General features: G+C 32.0%; 1 protein-coding gene and 1 non-coding gene across 2 annotated transcripts in view; one reads left to right on the top strand and one right to left on the bottom strand.

Moving 5' to 3' along the window:
- Yme1l1 (YME1 like 1 ATPase) overlaps positions 1-15,838 on the top strand; it is a 37,859-nt gene extending 22,021 nt beyond the window's left edge. Inside the window, exons 8-19 of the mRNA XM_047521195.1 lie at positions 2,390-2,472; positions 5,601-5,691; positions 7,860-8,012; positions 8,542-8,674; positions 9,550-9,612; positions 10,451-10,563; positions 11,409-11,564; positions 12,655-12,806; positions 13,369-13,495; positions 13,579-13,652; positions 14,280-14,366; positions 15,383-15,838. Of these exons, the coding sequence (XP_047377151.1) occupies positions 2,390-2,472; positions 5,601-5,691; positions 7,860-8,012; positions 8,542-8,674; positions 9,550-9,612; positions 10,451-10,563; positions 11,409-11,564; positions 12,655-12,806; positions 13,369-13,495; positions 13,579-13,652; positions 14,280-14,366; positions 15,383-15,526 (1,376 nt within the window). The 3' untranslated portion in view covers positions 15,527-15,838. The remainder of the gene's footprint in view (positions 1-2,389; positions 2,473-5,600; positions 5,692-7,859; positions 8,013-8,541; positions 8,675-9,549; positions 9,613-10,450; positions 10,564-11,408; positions 11,565-12,654; positions 12,807-13,368; positions 13,496-13,578; positions 13,653-14,279; positions 14,367-15,382) is intronic.
- On the bottom strand, positions 12,063-12,130 carry Trnak-cuu (transfer RNA lysine (anticodon CUU)). The gene has a single exon. It is a non-coding gene; the product is annotated as a tRNA-Lys (tRNA).
- Positions 15,839-16,638: the final 800 nt, after the last annotated feature.

The raw sequence follows: 16,638 nt of genomic DNA, 5'->3' as shown, positions 1-16,638 counted from the left end.
AGGACCAGACTCCCAATACATGGACACCTGGGGGATAAACTCAAATTATACTCAAATTATAGCAGAGCCTTTCATTCTTAGTAGTGGATAGTTTACCAGATTTTTAGAAAATGATACCTGTCCAGTGATCAGATTTTAAAACTGTATAGAATTTTTATAGTAGCAATAAAAAGAAAGTAGTCTTATTTTAAAAGTAAATTAATAGAATTTTTTTCTTAAAATAATTACAAATGAGCCCAGTAGTTTCAGTTTGTTGGTCTAGAATGAAGTAATGTTAGGTTTAAGTGGTTCCAATAGTTTTTCAGATACTGTTTATTTTTTCCCTTATTCTCTACTCTATGATAAAGTGTCTAATATCCTTAATAAACACTATACTAGGCTGCAACTATTAGTGTGTCTTTTTAAATTCGCTCTTCTCTCTTGTATGTTCTTGATGTGTTAAGCATTTCTTCTTAACCCTGTATTTTTGTATACTCACTTTTTCCTTCTAAACTTCACTCTATGTTATTCTTCTCTCTCTCTCTCTCTCTCTCTCTCTCTCTCTCTCTCTCTCTCTCTCTCTTTTGTCTTTTATTTATTTATTTTTTTTGACAATGCTAGGGATTGAACCCAGGGTCTCATGCGTGCGAGGCAGGTGTCTACCACTAAGCTATATCCCCAGTCCCTTTACTCTATCTTTTCTTTTCATTGTTGTTTTTTTTTGAGGTGGGGGGACTTTGAAATAATACATAAATTTATTAGTAGAAACAGTGACATGACTTCAGGCACATGTATGTGGGAAGTGAGTGGTCTGGGAGGGAACAGTATTTAATAGGGTTCCAGAGGGCAGACAAAGCATATAATTGTGATCTTGGGTTTTCTAACATCCAATGCCTCACAACTGTGTATAACTCTACAATCACAATACCATATGCCATTTAAAATACACAAATGATATATTTTAAGGGCAGAGTTCTTTAGTTAAGGAGGTTTTAGGAGATTGTGAGAACTCTTGATTCTTGCTTTAGTTACTGTTGATATTTTGTGCCCAAGAAATGTTAGCATGACATTGTTGTTGATCTCTATCATGATTGAACTGGAAATCAGATATATTTTAGGTGTTTTTTCCCCTGGTTTGTTTTTAACTTTCATCAGTGGCTTTCAGATACCTTGATTTTCTGTCTTCTCGTCTGTAAATGAAGTATCAGTGAAATTACTTTGGGGCTTTGATCAAATGATTTTTATATATTTTTTGGGCTCTTAATAAAATTAGAAATAACTGTTTCCTCCTTTTTATAACTGCTGTAGTTTAGAAGTTCTACCAAAGAAGGAAAGATTTAAGAAAGCCTTGTAATAGTTCTCTAGAGTTGATGTCAAGTATTTTATTCTTCCCCTTTATTTTTTTTCAGTGCTGTGGATAGAACCCATGGCCTCATGGATGCTGGACATGCACTCTACCACAGAGCTATGTTCAAAGTTCTTTTTTAAAATTCAGTTTTGAGATAGGGTCTCACTAAGTTGTCCAGGTTGACCTTGTACTTAGTATTTTCCTGCTTTAGCCTCTCAAATAACTGGGAATACAGGCATGTGCCATTAAGCCCAGACAAATTTTTCCTCTTTTATCCTGAAGGATGTCATTACTGAGAAATAATATTTGAAAGACAAAATGATGTTAAGTTCTTTTTTTTTTTTAATGAGTGTTCCAATTTTATATTTAAGGCAGTGGATTTCAAACTGTACATCTGTGACAAGTTGTATCAGACTCATTAAGGAAGCAAGTTAAAAATGCACACTCCTTCTGGACTTGGTGGTGCATGCCTGTAATTTCATCTACTTGGGATACTGAGGGAGAATGAGGTAGTTCATGGCCAGCCTGGGTAATTTAATGAGACCCTGTCTCAAAATAAAAAGAGGGCTGGAACTATAGTGCTGTGGTAGAGAGCCCTTACCTAGCAAGTGTGAGGCCAAAATAAAGGGGCAAACTCCTGGACAATTACTGAAATTTGTAAACCATAAGACTGTGGCCTGGCTAGGCACCTGCATTTTAACACATTTTTTCAAGTGAGTTCTCATTCACATTGAAGTTTGATAACCATTGATTGAAGATTGGTATCATTAGACATTACAAGAAGAGGCAGAAAATCATTCTTGTTTTTAACTGGAAAGTACAAACATGTCTCCTTAGTGCGTATCATTTGCTATTTGCTCTTTGAACATGGTCTAGAAATCTAGAAGACCAAGTTTTTGCTTCTCTCTTTGACTTAATGTGTACAAACTTTAGTCTCTGAAAAATTTAATTTTTCTAGATTTTCCTTTATTGCATTAAAAATATTGCATTTTAAAATATTGCATTTAAAAATATTTAAATATATTATCTGTCAAATATGAACATGTATTTTCTTCCCTTTAGTCCGTTTCCGGACAACCACAGGACTTGATTCTGCAGTAGATCCTGTTCAGATGAAAAATGTTACCTTCGAACACGTTAAAGGAGTAAGTTTTCTTGACCTTCTTTGTACATTACCTAATTGATAGTCTATGTAAGGTCAGCATTTGATTCTAAAAGTTGTTCTGGAATAGGTAGAATTATATCCAAAATTATTAATATTCTACAGTAAATGATAGTAGCAGAAAATATTCTTGTTTCACGATAGAGCTTAATATTGATTTGTGAAGGAGCACTGTGGTGTAGTGGAATGTATGTTAAAAAGAACAAGGTTTCAAATTAATTTTATACTTACTGGCTACGTGCCTTGAACAAGATTATCAAAGTTAAAATGTACTCTTGGCATATAGTTGTCAGTCAATAAATGATACTTTACCTGTTTTTATTGATGTTTGTAATTCTAGTGTCTAAGGCATATTAGACAGTATATATTTCTTCAGTAAACAGAATGGGTAAATGGTAGTTTATTATAGATAAATTAATTTGTTTAACAAATATTTTTAGTGTCTAGTAATAGCCTTGTTTTAGGTCCTGTGTTAGAGCCAAAAAATCCCTATCTTCATGGAGGTTAAATTTTAAAAGTAGAAATTGGAGAATGATATGGTATATATGAAGAACAAGATCCATCTGATGAAGGTTATGACTCATTATAAGATATACAACTCAGCTCTCAAAAAAGGAGGCAGAAGATTTGAGTAGACATTTCTCAAAGATAGTTAAAATGTCCAATAAGCATAGGATCATTAGTTACTAAGGATATATTTCTCATATTCCCTAAAATGGCATAATCAAAAGGGTAAATTCTTAAGTACTGTAAAAGATGTAGAAGAAATATAACCCTCATACACTGCTGGCTAAAAAGTAAAACTGCATAGTCACTTTGAAAAAGTTTGCCAGTTTCTTTAAAAGTCACAAACTGGCATGATAGAATTTCTATAGTAACAGAGGAATCAACTTTGTGAAATACTGTTGATGGGTCAAGTGAGAATTGACCATTCATTTTGACAATGGGCAGATCATTGGTGTGCCTGATAAAGAGCAATTTTAAATTCACATTTCTCCTGGGCTTAAGACTTTGGGTTTTTTGCTGCTGTTGTTTGGTACTGGAGATTGAACCTGAGGGTGCTTTACCACTGAGCTATAGCTATAGTCCTTTATGTTTCTTATTTTGAGACAGGGTCTCCCTAAGTTGCTTAGGGTCTCCCTAGGTTGTTAAGGCTGACCTTGAATGTGAGATTCTCCTGCTTCAGCCTCATGAGTCACTGGAATTATAAGCATGCGTCAGTGTACCTGGCTAGTGACTTGTTTTTTCTCCATTAAAATTGTAGTAAAATCTTAATGATTTTATTAGAAGAACTTTAAAGATCATGTCAAACCTAACAAAACAAAAAATTTGGTAATTCTTGAATAATTATATTTTATGGGAAACTTCCTAGAAATAGAAATAGTTATATCTAAAAGTTTTAGACTTTCAGATTGCTATTTGATGTAAGGAAATGTTTGAGACTTCTTTCCAGGTAGTTTCTTTTCTTTTTGAAATTTTATTTTTTAATATTTTTGTTAGCGTATTGTTATACATAATAGTAGGGTTCATTTTGAAATAATCATACATGCGTGGAATATAATTTGCTCCATTTCAGTCCTTAGTAGTTCCTCTTTCCCTCCCCTCGTCTCTTCTTCCTGTTCCACTTTCTCTATGTTAGTCTTCCTTCCATTTATTTATTGTTATTTATTTATTTATTTACTTTATTTATTTAGAGACAGGGTCTCACTGAATTTTTTAGGGCCTTGCTAATTTGCTGTATTTCAACTCACAATACTCCTGCCTCAGCTTCCTGAGCTACTGGGATTATAGGTGTGTGCCACCATACTCAGTTTATTAATTTTTAAAATTGATACTGTATAGAGATACATAAAGGTAGAATATACCATGGCACCATGGTATATTCATTTATGTACATGGCATAGATTTTGGTCAGTTTCATTCTGAAGTTCCTCCCTTTTCCCCATCCTTCCTCCTTCCCACTCTGTCCGATCTCCTTTCTAGTTTCGTAAGGTTTCTCCCCTGACCCCACCTTTTTTCCCTACCTTGTCCTAGCTTCTGTCTATGAGAGAGAACATTCGACCCTTCACTTTCTGAGTCTGGCTTATTTTACTTAGCGCAGTGTTTTCCATATCTATACATATAGTTATACCATAATCATGCCATAATTTCATCCTATTTTATGACTGAGTAAAACTATATTGTGTATATATACCATATTTTTAAAAACTTTTTTAGTAGTAGATGGACATAATACCTTTTTTTTAATCTATGTGGTGCTGAGGATTGAACCCAGTGCCCCATGCATGTGAGGCAAACCACAATCCCAGCCCATAAATCACATTTTCTTAATCCATCTGTTGATGGGCATCTGGACTTGTTCCATAATTTGACCGTTGTGAGTTGTTTTGCTATAAACCTTGATAAGGCTGTATCAATATAGAGTATGCTTTTAGTTCTTTTGGATAAATACCTAGGAGTGGGATAGCTGGGTCACTGGATAGTTCTGTTCCTAGTCTTTTGAAAAATCTCCATACTTTTTCCCAAAGTGGTTATACTAATTTTCAGTCCCACCAACAGTGTATGAATGTAATTTTCCCACCACATCCTTGCCAGTATTATTTGTAATTATTATTTGTATTCTTGATAATTGCCTTTCTGACTACAGTGATATGAAATCTCACTGTAGTTCTCATTTGCCTTTCCCTGATTGCTAAATAGATGTTGAATATTTTTTCATATATTTGTTGACCATTTATATTCTTTTGAAAAATATGTTTAGTTATTTTGCCCATTTATTAATTATTTGGTTTTTTGAGTTCTCTGGATGGTAGTTTCCTTTTAACCCTGCCAGTGTACTTAACTTCTTTTTTCTCACTAAGAAAAATGTAAGAAGTTCAAATGGGTTTGGTTGGCATAATAAGACGACTTTGAATTATTTAAAATTAGGGTAAGGAGAAAGCCATTTGTGTATGTGTTTGGGGCATTTTTTGGTACATATTTCAGAGAAATAGAGAAGGCCAAATTAATTCCATATTCAAATTATATTTATTATTTTTAAGGACATCACTTTGATAATTTAAGCAAATCTAACCATTGCTTAAAATTATTTGACAAACAATGTAACTTTAGGTGGAAGAAGCGAAACAAGAATTACAGGAAGTCGTTGAATTCTTGAAAAATCCACAGAAATTTACTGTGCTTGGAGGTAAACTTCCAAAAGGTAAGATGTTTTTCCTTTACCATTACTGATGTCAAAAAATAGTGTATTACTAATTTTGTTTTATCAGATTTTAACTGATAAAATTTAGTTCTTAATTGCTATTTTTAAAAATGTGTGTTTATTCAAAACAGTTCTGTAACCTTTTTTGAAGTTTAAGATTTTGGCATAGTTTGTAACATTAAGTTACAAAAACAGTATAAAAGAATGTTTCCCAATACTCTGAATCCTTACTATTTTTGAGCAGTTTGCTCACTTTATCTCTTTACATAAACAAGCATTTTTTAACCATTTAGCTTGTAGGCTTGGTGCTCCGTATTCTAGCACCAAGGTGATTCTAAAAATCTGAGTATTTCCTAAGTTATTTATTTAGATAACTTGTATATATTTATTAAAATCAGTAAATTTAACTTTGATGCAAAACTCTTATCAAATTCAGTCCATACCCAAATTTCAACAATTTTTCCAGTACTATCCTTTATAATGTCCCCTCTTCACATTTTCCAGTGTCAAGACCCATTGTAGTATCACATGTAGCATTTAGGTTTTTTTCTTTAATATGAAACAATTTCTCAGCATATTTGGTTGAGGGGTGTAGAGAGGGAAAAGGAGGTGTTTCATGATCTTTACAGTTGGGAAGGAAAAAGTCACTAAGTACTTACAGAATATTTATTTAACCATTAATATTGATTTGTGTGTGTGTGTGTTTTGCAGGGAAACCAGGGCCTGATGCATGGTAGGCAAGCAGTCTACCACTAAGCTGTATCTCCAGCCCTTGAACTTTTTGAATCGTTTCCAAATTTTTGCTATTAAAAATAGTGCTATGACATTCTTTGCCTTCATACTTATTTCCTTAGAATGCATTTCCAGAAATGGAATTTCTGAATTAGAAAGAAGCACTCTGCTTTTTAAGACTGGCTTTTATACTAACAAACATCTCTACTGAGAAACCAGGATTAAATGAGAATGTTTGCAAGAATCTTTGCTAAAATGTTAGGGTATATTTAGGAAGTCAGTTCTGTAACATCATACTGATTGAGTGAAACCACTGAAAAAATTACACTCTTCTTTTTTCAAATCAAAGGATATTATAGATTTATGGAAAAATTCTCAGGTGCAGATAAGATCTACAGAGATTAAGATTTAGTGAGCTAGGTGTCACTAAAACATGGCAATACAGGGATATTCTTCAGACTGTTTTGAGCTTTCCTTAAATGTATTTTTAAATGTTAAAAGGCAGCATTAACATAGCTTTTGCCTTTTTAATTTAATTTTTACATTTACAAAGAAGTTATGCTAATCAATTTATTATGAAAAAAATATTCGTATTATAAAAATTTTCAAATGTTAGGAAAAGCCAGAAAGAGTAGTATAGTTACCATACATGTGCTATTTACCCAGACTCAACAGTTACTAATATTTTGTCATATTTGTTTTCTTTGTGTGTATACATGAATGTGTGTACCTTTCTTCCTGAACTTTTGAATTAAAGATTGAGACATCATTTATCTTTTTAAATACTTTAGTTTGTATTAGCTGAGAAAAAGGACATTGTTCTAATTATCCTAATCAAAGAAAACTGCTACTGTTCATTTATTTATTTATTTTTGGTTTTTAAAACTTTTTTTAGTCGTCGATGGACACAATACCTTTTACTTGTATTTATTTATTTTTATATGGTGCTGAGCATCAAACCAGTGCTTCATACATGCTAGGCAAGTGCTCTACCACTGAGCCACAACCCCAGCCCTACTACTATTACTTTAATATATCTTCTCTAATCTTTCTATTTTTTATTTTTACCAAATGTTCCTAAAATTTTTCTCTTACATTTTTTATGTAAAAGCACCAAGATTCTTGCATTATATTTGTCTTCCAATGTGAATTCCATCTTACTCATTTAATTATAGATAGGTTTGTGTTCCTTTGCTTTTGCATTCTCTCCCTGTCTTTGTTGTTGATATATAAATACTCTTTAAAGGATACAAGAAAATTAATCATAGAGAAGATCCTCAAGGAAATCATTAACAGATAAATGTTTTACTGTGTTTCAAAATATTGGTCATTGGTGTGCCTTCAGTCTCAAAATTATATAAATTAATAATTGTTTTATAGGTTGATATCAAGGGATTTAAATTTTTCTTCTAATCATTGTTTACTTTTTCTGTTAGGAATACTTTTAGTTGGACCACCAGGAACTGGAAAGACACTTCTTGCCCGTGCTGTTGCAGGAGAAGCTGATGTTCCTTTTTATTATGCTTCCGGATCAGAATTTGATGAGATGTTTGTTGGTGTGGGAGCCAGCCGTATCAGAAATCTTTTTAGTATGTTTTATTAAATCTTTCATACAGTACTAAATTTTGTTAATTTTAGGGGAAGAATGTTTCTTACTGTTTCTTTGCTAATTGCTTGTGATTGATAGTAAGCTATAATAGGCATTGTGGGGTGCTGGTTTCAGATAACATATGAGATGAAATAGAACTGTACTCTTTTTTCTAAATAGTCTAAATCATAGTAGGAACTACCAGTAGTGCTTCCTGCGGTTAGGGGCTGTAGAAAAGCCTTTAGCTTGTTTTCATGTTATCCATCAATCCTGTAGTATGTAATCAAGAGTTATTACCCTCAAATTTGACTATATGTATTTGTACAGTTTGGAAGAATGAATAGCTAATTAATTGTTTTTATTTTATATTGCCCCCCCCAAGCTACTGTTCTTGGTAAAAAAGTCACTTCTTTTTGTGTATATTTTCCATCTTAATTTTTTTGACCCTTGACAATCCTTATAGATTTTAATAAGATTTTCTTTGAAAAAATTTTTTTTTTATCTTACTGTAATCTTTTCTGTTTTCTTAGGGGAAGCAAAAGCAAATGCTCCTTGTGTTATATTTATTGATGAATTAGATTCTGTTGGTGGAAAGAGAATTGAATCTCCCATGCATCCATATTCAAGGCAGACTATAAATCAACTGCTTGCCGAAATGGACGGGTAATTAAATTTTCCTTTTTGAATATGGTGATACATTTTAAAAATTATGATTTATCCTGTTTTTAAAATTGTGTAGGATAACAGATACCTCCCAACAGTTGATACATGTGGGCTTGATCTTAAGCAAATTGTTCCCATAAAGCATTTGATAACATTCTACAGTATAAAAAATATTATATGTATAGGCAACAAAGTAGTCCCTCATGAAAGAAATCAGGGCAGGTTTTTCTCTCAGTATTTGTGTAATTTTCATTACTAATTGAATATTTTGATAATATCAACTCCTTTTAAATTTATATGTGTGTACCTTTTTAAAATTTATTACATTATGTTTATGATAGGAAAATAATGATTCAAGCTGAGACTAGTAGTTTATTTAAAGAAGTAAAGAAGTGGGCTAAGGGTGTAGCTTAATAGTAGAGTGCTTCCTATCGTGTGTGAGGCCCTGAATTCAATCGCTAGCAGTACACTGGTTTCTATGCAATTTATGACTACCTCTTGTGTACATTTGAAGCTTAGATCAGTGTGTATAATATAAAAATCAGGAAGTGATTGAAAACTTTGAAAGAAGTATCTTAAATTCAATACGAGACATTTTTGGAACTAAATAGGAAGTCTAGGAGCAAATAATTTGAATTAGTAAACTTGAAAGTAATTGTTAAAAATTAGGCACCTGAGCTTTTCATACCAGGTCATGTTATCCTGAGCAGAACAGATATTATGAAGTTATGTGATTACATTTGATTGGCATTTTATTATTAGTCTCTTTTCTTGGCTATTACTAAGATTAATGATAAACAGCTTTGTGCAGATCATTGCTGTATGTGTGCAACACTTCAATTTTCAGTGAAAAGGTACTTTTTTTTCCTAAATAGTTTTAAACCCAATGAAGGAGTGATCATTATAGGAGCCACAAACTTTCCAGAGGCATTAGATAAGTAAGTATTGAAAGAAAAATTTTTGTGAAGTACTGTTAAGTGTTACAACATAATGCTAAAATCAAAAGCTCATCATAGAAAATCACATTATATGATTCCATTTATTTGAAATGTTCAGAATAAGCAAATTCACAGAAAAATTAGACTAGTGTTTGCTAGAGCATTCAGAGAATGGGGGTGACTGCCAGTGGGATTTCTTTTTGTGGGAATGAGAATATTCTAAAATTAGACTGAAGTGATTTTTTTCTTAACTTTGAATGTATATATTAGAAATGACTAAATTGTCCATTTATAAATCTGTCAAAAGATTTCTTTTTTCTTACAAAACTTTTAGGTGGAAAGCATTTTTAAAAATTTACTGTAATATTTAACTTTAAGTGAAAATTACTTTTAAATTTCTTAAATTTTGTAGAAATTATTCATATTTTCATTTGATCAGAAGTGTGTCTTGCCTGATACTCTAGTATCACATTCTGTGTAGTGGTTGAGATGTCTGTGGTTCTTATAATAGTCTGTTATAAAATTATTTGTCCCTTGACTGACCAACTTGCAGTTGTTCCCAAAGGTGTATGCTACCTTAGCTCCACATGTATTCCTAAATAAACCTTTGTTCTCCCTTATGTTCTGTTTTCGATTGTCCTTGGGAGTGTCTCTATGTTGTCCAGGCTGACCTTTAACTTAGGATACTTCTGGCCCAGCCTCCCAAGTAACTGGGACTATAGGTGTGCCATGCTCAGCTACCTTCTGTTTATTGAGACTGCCACTTAAGTTGTGCACTTAATATGTATTAGCATAAACAGCTTATTAATATAATTTTCATTTTGCATTTTTCATTTAGTGCCTTAATACGTCCTGGTCGATTTGACATGCAGGTTACAGTTCCAAGGCCAGATGTAAAAGGTCGAACAGAAATTTTGAAATGGTATCTCAATAAAATAAAGTTTGATAAATGTAAGTCTTAATTCTGTATTGCAAATATTATTACCTCTGTTTAATGATAATAGATCTGCTCACCCTGTTTGTGATCTTTGCTTGACAATACCCTGAAAGACCAGTTCATTTTTTTATTCCCACTTAATTAGTATGTATGTGTTCAGGGAATTTTGTCATTTTTTTGTTTGTTTGTTTTACATTTTTCCAAAGAAAGTTTTCTTTGGGATATTCAGACAGATATATCTAAAGATGCATGTTTGTGTGAATTTTTTATGATACAAATAAAAAATGCAAAATAATAGAAAAACTCTAGAAACAGTAGCTTAATTATCAGTTTGGGGGTCAACAAGAGGAGAAGCAGTGTATGAAATAAGATACATAGAAGTATGGCTCCCCTTGATTTATAGGTGAAGCTATTAAAACTGTAGTGTTCTCAAAATAGCTGAAGTAATATATTAAACTAAATTTGTTTCCTAGCAGTAATAGGCAGGAACTTTTGTTTATGAGATATTTCAAGGTGAAATTCAAGGACTAGAATTTTGTCTGCGAGTGCTTTTACAGTTTGTGCTTAGATTGATAACAATGTGGGTCATATTTGAAGTTTTCAATTACCATCCAGCAGATGTATGTTTTTTCCCTCACGAAGTTAGTTAAATTTAGAACTATTGTGATTTACCCAGTAGCAATTTTAATGACATATTTTTGTACTTTGTAAGGATTTCAGTAAATTTGAGTTTTAAGATAAATATTTTGTTGTAGTTTAAAACAGTTGTGTTGGTTTTGCCCTTAAAATGTGAGTTCTTTGTGAATCATTTTTCTTTAACTGTTTGGGATTTTTAATATTGTGTTCTCTTTTTGCCAAGCTGTTGATCCAGAAATCATAGCTCGAGGTACTGTTGGGTTTTCTGGAGCAGAGTTGGAGAATCTTGTTAACCAGGCTGCATTAAAGGCAGCTGTTGATGGAAAAGATATGGTTACCATGAAGGAACTAGAGTTTTCCAAAGATAAAATTCTAATGGGTAGGTTTTTCTTTTTCCTGTTTTATCATTTCAATTACATTAAGGAATTCTTCTTCTTCTTTTTCTTTCTTTTTTTTTTTTTTTTTTTTTTTTGGTAAATATTTAGACAGCTAAAACTTGTAGCTGTGTTGAATTTAATCTTACTCTAAACTTCAGCGTCTGGGATATGCAATATTTGTAATAAATTATTTCATAAATTCCTGTTTGATAGTCAACAGTTGCCAAAAACACTCTTTAACATTTTCATTTTAATTCACATTTAGTCAGTGACATCAAACTCAATTTTATAGTGTAGCACATTCATTACTTTTGTCTTTCTCTTGGAAGACCTTTGTTTCTGACTGAAAGTTTCAAGAAAGAAAGGTAGGACTGAGGGTGTAGTTTAGTGGTATATCACTTGCCTCACAAGTTAGAGCCCCTGGGTTTGCTCTGTAGCCTGCAAAAAAAGGAAAGAAAGTATATACTTGAGAATAGTAACACAATTTGTCCTTTTTTTTTTTGCTATGCTGGGGATTGAACCCAGGACCTTGTGCTTAAGAGGCAAGCACTCTACCAACTGAGCTATATCCCCAACCCCACCATTTGTCTTCTTAAAGAACTAATATATTTCAGTACCTTTTATGATTGGACTGGTGGTCCTGGCATTTCCTCTTGTCCAATATTGCTGATAAAAAGGATGGTTAGTTTCATTTATTTTATTTAATTTTGATTTTAAATCTTGGATTATCTTATAAACAGTTTAGTATGATATTCCTATTAATTTGAAAGTTTATTTTCTAGAAATAGAATAATTAAGCTTTCCCTTTTGATATAAGGAAAAAGATGATAGTTTTTGATGATTTGGGTTAATATTTAACAAATCATTATAGTTTCTATGTGTGTAAATTAAACCTACTCATTTTTTAGACTATGACTGAATTATTTGTTATATTAAACTATTATAAGAGTGACTCTGAAGAGAATGTTTAGTTGTTTTCATTTTTTACTTTACATTTATACCAAAGCAGATACTTAATGTATAAAAGAGAGTGTGTTTCACTGGATTAATACACCTTTCTAGTGAAGTGTTTTACTTAAATTTTTATCTCAGGGCCTGAACGAAGAAGTGTGGAAATTGATAACAAAAACAAAACCATCACAGCCTATCACGAATCTGGTCATGCTATTATTGCATATTACACAAAAGATGCAATGCCTATCAACAAAGCTACAATCATGCCACGAGGGCCAACACTTGGACATGTAAGTGTTTTTTTGATAGGATCTCTTTTTACTTCCTGAACCATCTTGAAATCTGACAGAAACATTTCTGAAGTTTTTCTGTTAATAAGAAATATTTTATAAGGTATTTCAGATGTTTTATATTTACATTATGAAATTATGAAATTTTAATTGTGGAATAACAGTCTAGTTCTTAAATGTCTACTTGTTCCACTAGACTTTAAGAGACTGGTTCCATAGTTTTTCCAAGATTTCTCTCATTTGGTACAAGTTTTATTCTCATATCTTTCCAGTGTATGACATTTCAAATATTTTTATGCAACTGGGATAAAATAGTCCACTTGCAGCATTATCTACCTACCTGTTGCTTATAAAATGCACTTTGGATTTATAAAGATTTTATATTTTCTCAATTGCTGATTTTGTCATTGGTCACCTGATGGCCATCTTTTTAAGTGTCTGTCAACTTTCAGAATCATTGTGATAAATACTTTCTGTGGTGAGAGTTAAATGATAGTTCTCGTTTTTAATGTAACTTTCAGAACTATATTTGAATTATCTGTTTTCTTTTTCAACTGTTCAGGTGTCACTGTTACCTGAGAATGACAGATGGAATGAGACTAGAGCCCAGTTGCTTGCACAAATGGATGTTAGTATGGGAGGAAGAGTGGCAGAAGAGCTTATATTTGGAACTGACCACATTACAACAGGTCTATTTAAGATAATGGTTTACTTAAAATTCTGTTTGTGAGAAATATTTTTCAAAATTGAATTATGTGTTTATTTATTTTAGGTGCTTCCAGTGATTTTGATAATGCAACAAAAATAGCTAAGCGGATGGTTACCAAATTTGGAATGAGTGAAAAGGTAATAATTTAATCCTTTTCGTTTATCAAGTGATGTAACAAGTATCTTTTTGAAAGATCTGTTTATTAACTTGATGACATTTATAGTTCCCCTGCATTGTTTCAAATGCATTTGACTGCTTATTTTAAACATTGTTCTTCATAATATTCTCTGAGTAGCAAAAATGTAGCATTCTCCTAGATGCTCAGAATTAGCTGTTCAGATAGTAACTATTATTTCATCAGTTAACCAAGTGACAAGATAAATTCTTCAGTCTTCATTTGGCATGAAGAACCTATGTGTTTGACTTCCTTACTTTACCTTTTCCATATATTTCACTTTCCCACATTATCACTGTGGCTACTCGAAGAACTATCATCTGTTAACTGTGGATTACTGCATTTGGAATAGCTATCAGAGTTTTCTAAGGAGGCACTTAGAACCAGACTTAAAATGTTTTAAATTATTTTCTCTCACATTTACTACTGTGAATTTAGTCCTTACAGTTTTAGAGGAACAAGAGCATTTTTAGACTGCATTTCTTCTTGCCCCCATGGTGTTTATATCCTTCTGTGTATGTTGGTACTTTGTTAAATTTCTTGACTGTGGGTGAATTTTGTTCAATTGAATTCTTCCCTTTGGTTTTAGCTTGGAGTTATGACCTACAGTGATACAGGAAAACTGAGTCCTGAAACTCAGTCTGCCATTGAACAAGAAATAAGAATTCTTCTAAGGGTAATAATAAATAGTATTTGTATTTGCTTGTTTATATTTTTTAGATATAATATGCCTAAATAGGTACTTTAAAAATGATAACATGGCTAGGTATGTTATTCAGTGTTTAAGTACTTGCCTAGTATGTGCAAGGCTCTAGGTTTGATTGCAGCACCACAGACAAAACCAAACCAAAGTAATGACAGATAAAGACTCTGTTCACTAGAAATCTCACTCCGTAAAATAAAAGTAGGTGTACATTGCAATGATGATTTTCTTGTTATCAAGAAATCTCTCTTCCAGGACTGGATATTTATTTTATTTTGACCATGAACTGAGTAGCATTCGATTCTACTTTAGCTGAAAAAGCATAGAGGTGATAGAATGGAGGATACTGTTTACTGAATCTCTATGACTCTTATTTTCCTATTCTTATATATATTTAAAAAAAAAATTACTGGTTATTCACTTTGTTCCCAGCAATGTACATTTACTGAGAATACAGAATAAAAGAAACAGTCCCTTTTGGCTGCAATATCTTATGCAGAATAGGGTATAGGAATGTGTGAAAGTAAATTCAGTACTGTGGTAGTCTTGGCATGCTATCATGGATACTTGAATTAGAGTGGTGAAAATAGAAGCAGAAATATGGGCTTATTCAAGAGATACTGCTATAGTGAATCATCACGTTCTTTTGTTATTTTCCATATGAAGGATAAGAGAGTGTTTAAAGCTGTTTTCTAGATTTCTTGAATCATGCAACTGTATAATGTGCCAGTCACCGAAGAAACTTAGTACTGAACTAAGGCCTGTTGGTTGGTAGATCATAAGTTCATTTTTATACATGTTGAATTTGAGCCATCTTGGTGAAGATTTCAAGTTGGAGATAGGTATGCAATGTGGGTCTGGAGGTTGGTTATGTGTTCAAGTATAATAGAGTTCTTAAGCTACATAAAATTTTTTTTTTTTTTTTTTTTCTTCATTGCCTGTAGGGTTTTTCCCCCTGTTTATTCTTACATACCTGTTTTCTCTTTCAGGAGTCATATGAACGAGCAAAACATATCTTGAAAACTCATGCAAAAGAACATAAGAACCTAGCAGAAGCTTTATTGACCTATGAGACTTTGGATGCCAAAGAGATTCAAATTGTTCTTGAGGGGAAGAAGTTGGAAGTGAGATGATAACTCTCTTTATGGATTCATTGCTGGTTTTATTGAAATAGCATTGCAGTAGTCTCCTTTTGCAATGCTTCCCCCCTCCAATTCTTGATTTCATTTAATTCAAGGATGTGAAACAATTTGTCAGTCTTTTGTTATTTTCATGATGACATCTGTTGCAAATTAGCAACCCATAGCACATACATTTTAAAAAATAAAGAACCATCAGGATTGAAAGTGATTTGTTTGGGAAATATCAATCAGTTATTATTTTGATAATAAAATGGGTTTTATTGTTGGGTACTCTAGTAGATGTGAATAAAAATTGTGCCTTTAGCTCTTGGTAAGTATTTTTAATTTTACAAGGTAAAATTGCTGAAGATTTATCATTATCTCTTGATAGTAACATTTCTCTTTGGTAAATAATACTGTTTGGTTGTTGGTAAATCGTATTTTTATGTACATCAGTGAAAACGTAATTAAGATGCACTTAATTATCCAGAATGACCCATATATAAAATGGTTTCTAAAAAAATCTTCAGAGTAGAGAATAATAAACATAAGGGTACACTCACAATTTAAGTGATTTTAACCTTTTAAAAATGCAGCATGCATTTTTATGTTCTTTTTTAACATTACTGTAACCAATGACATTTATTTCAGAACAGTGGTGTTTTGTTAAATAAACAAGTGGCAGTCTTTCTGATAACTGCATAATTAATATTTTTAATTTAAAAGCAAAATTAAAGCAAAAACTCAAAAGTTTCCTTCGAAGTGAACTTTCGATTTACCTTGTGTTAGAAATAGGAGGTTGTGTTTACTTTTCATTAGGATTTTATGAATATGAAGATATTAGGATTTACAAATAATTTTTATTTTAACTCATTAGAAAATATTTTAGAGTACATTATATTGGTCTTAAAACCAAAGCATATTTTTGAAGTGACTATTAAAATTGCCTATAGTTTTATAATAACTTAAGCTATACGTGGTCTTCATTGAAGAATATGGATATAATTGGAGCTTGTAACATGACATTCTTGACAATTTTTTTTGGTAATCTTAAATTTTGATATAATTTCAAACTGAGGATTATTGCCAGAATAATATAAGTAACTCCTATATTCTTGAATCCT

This window comes from Sciurus carolinensis, chromosome 12 (assembly GCF_902686445.1).
Source record: "Sciurus carolinensis chromosome 12, mSciCar1.2, whole genome shotgun sequence".
In the NCBI taxonomy this organism is placed as follows: domain Eukaryota; kingdom Metazoa; phylum Chordata; class Mammalia; order Rodentia; family Sciuridae; genus Sciurus; species Sciurus carolinensis.
This window is presented reverse-complemented; position numbering and strand designations above follow the sequence as displayed.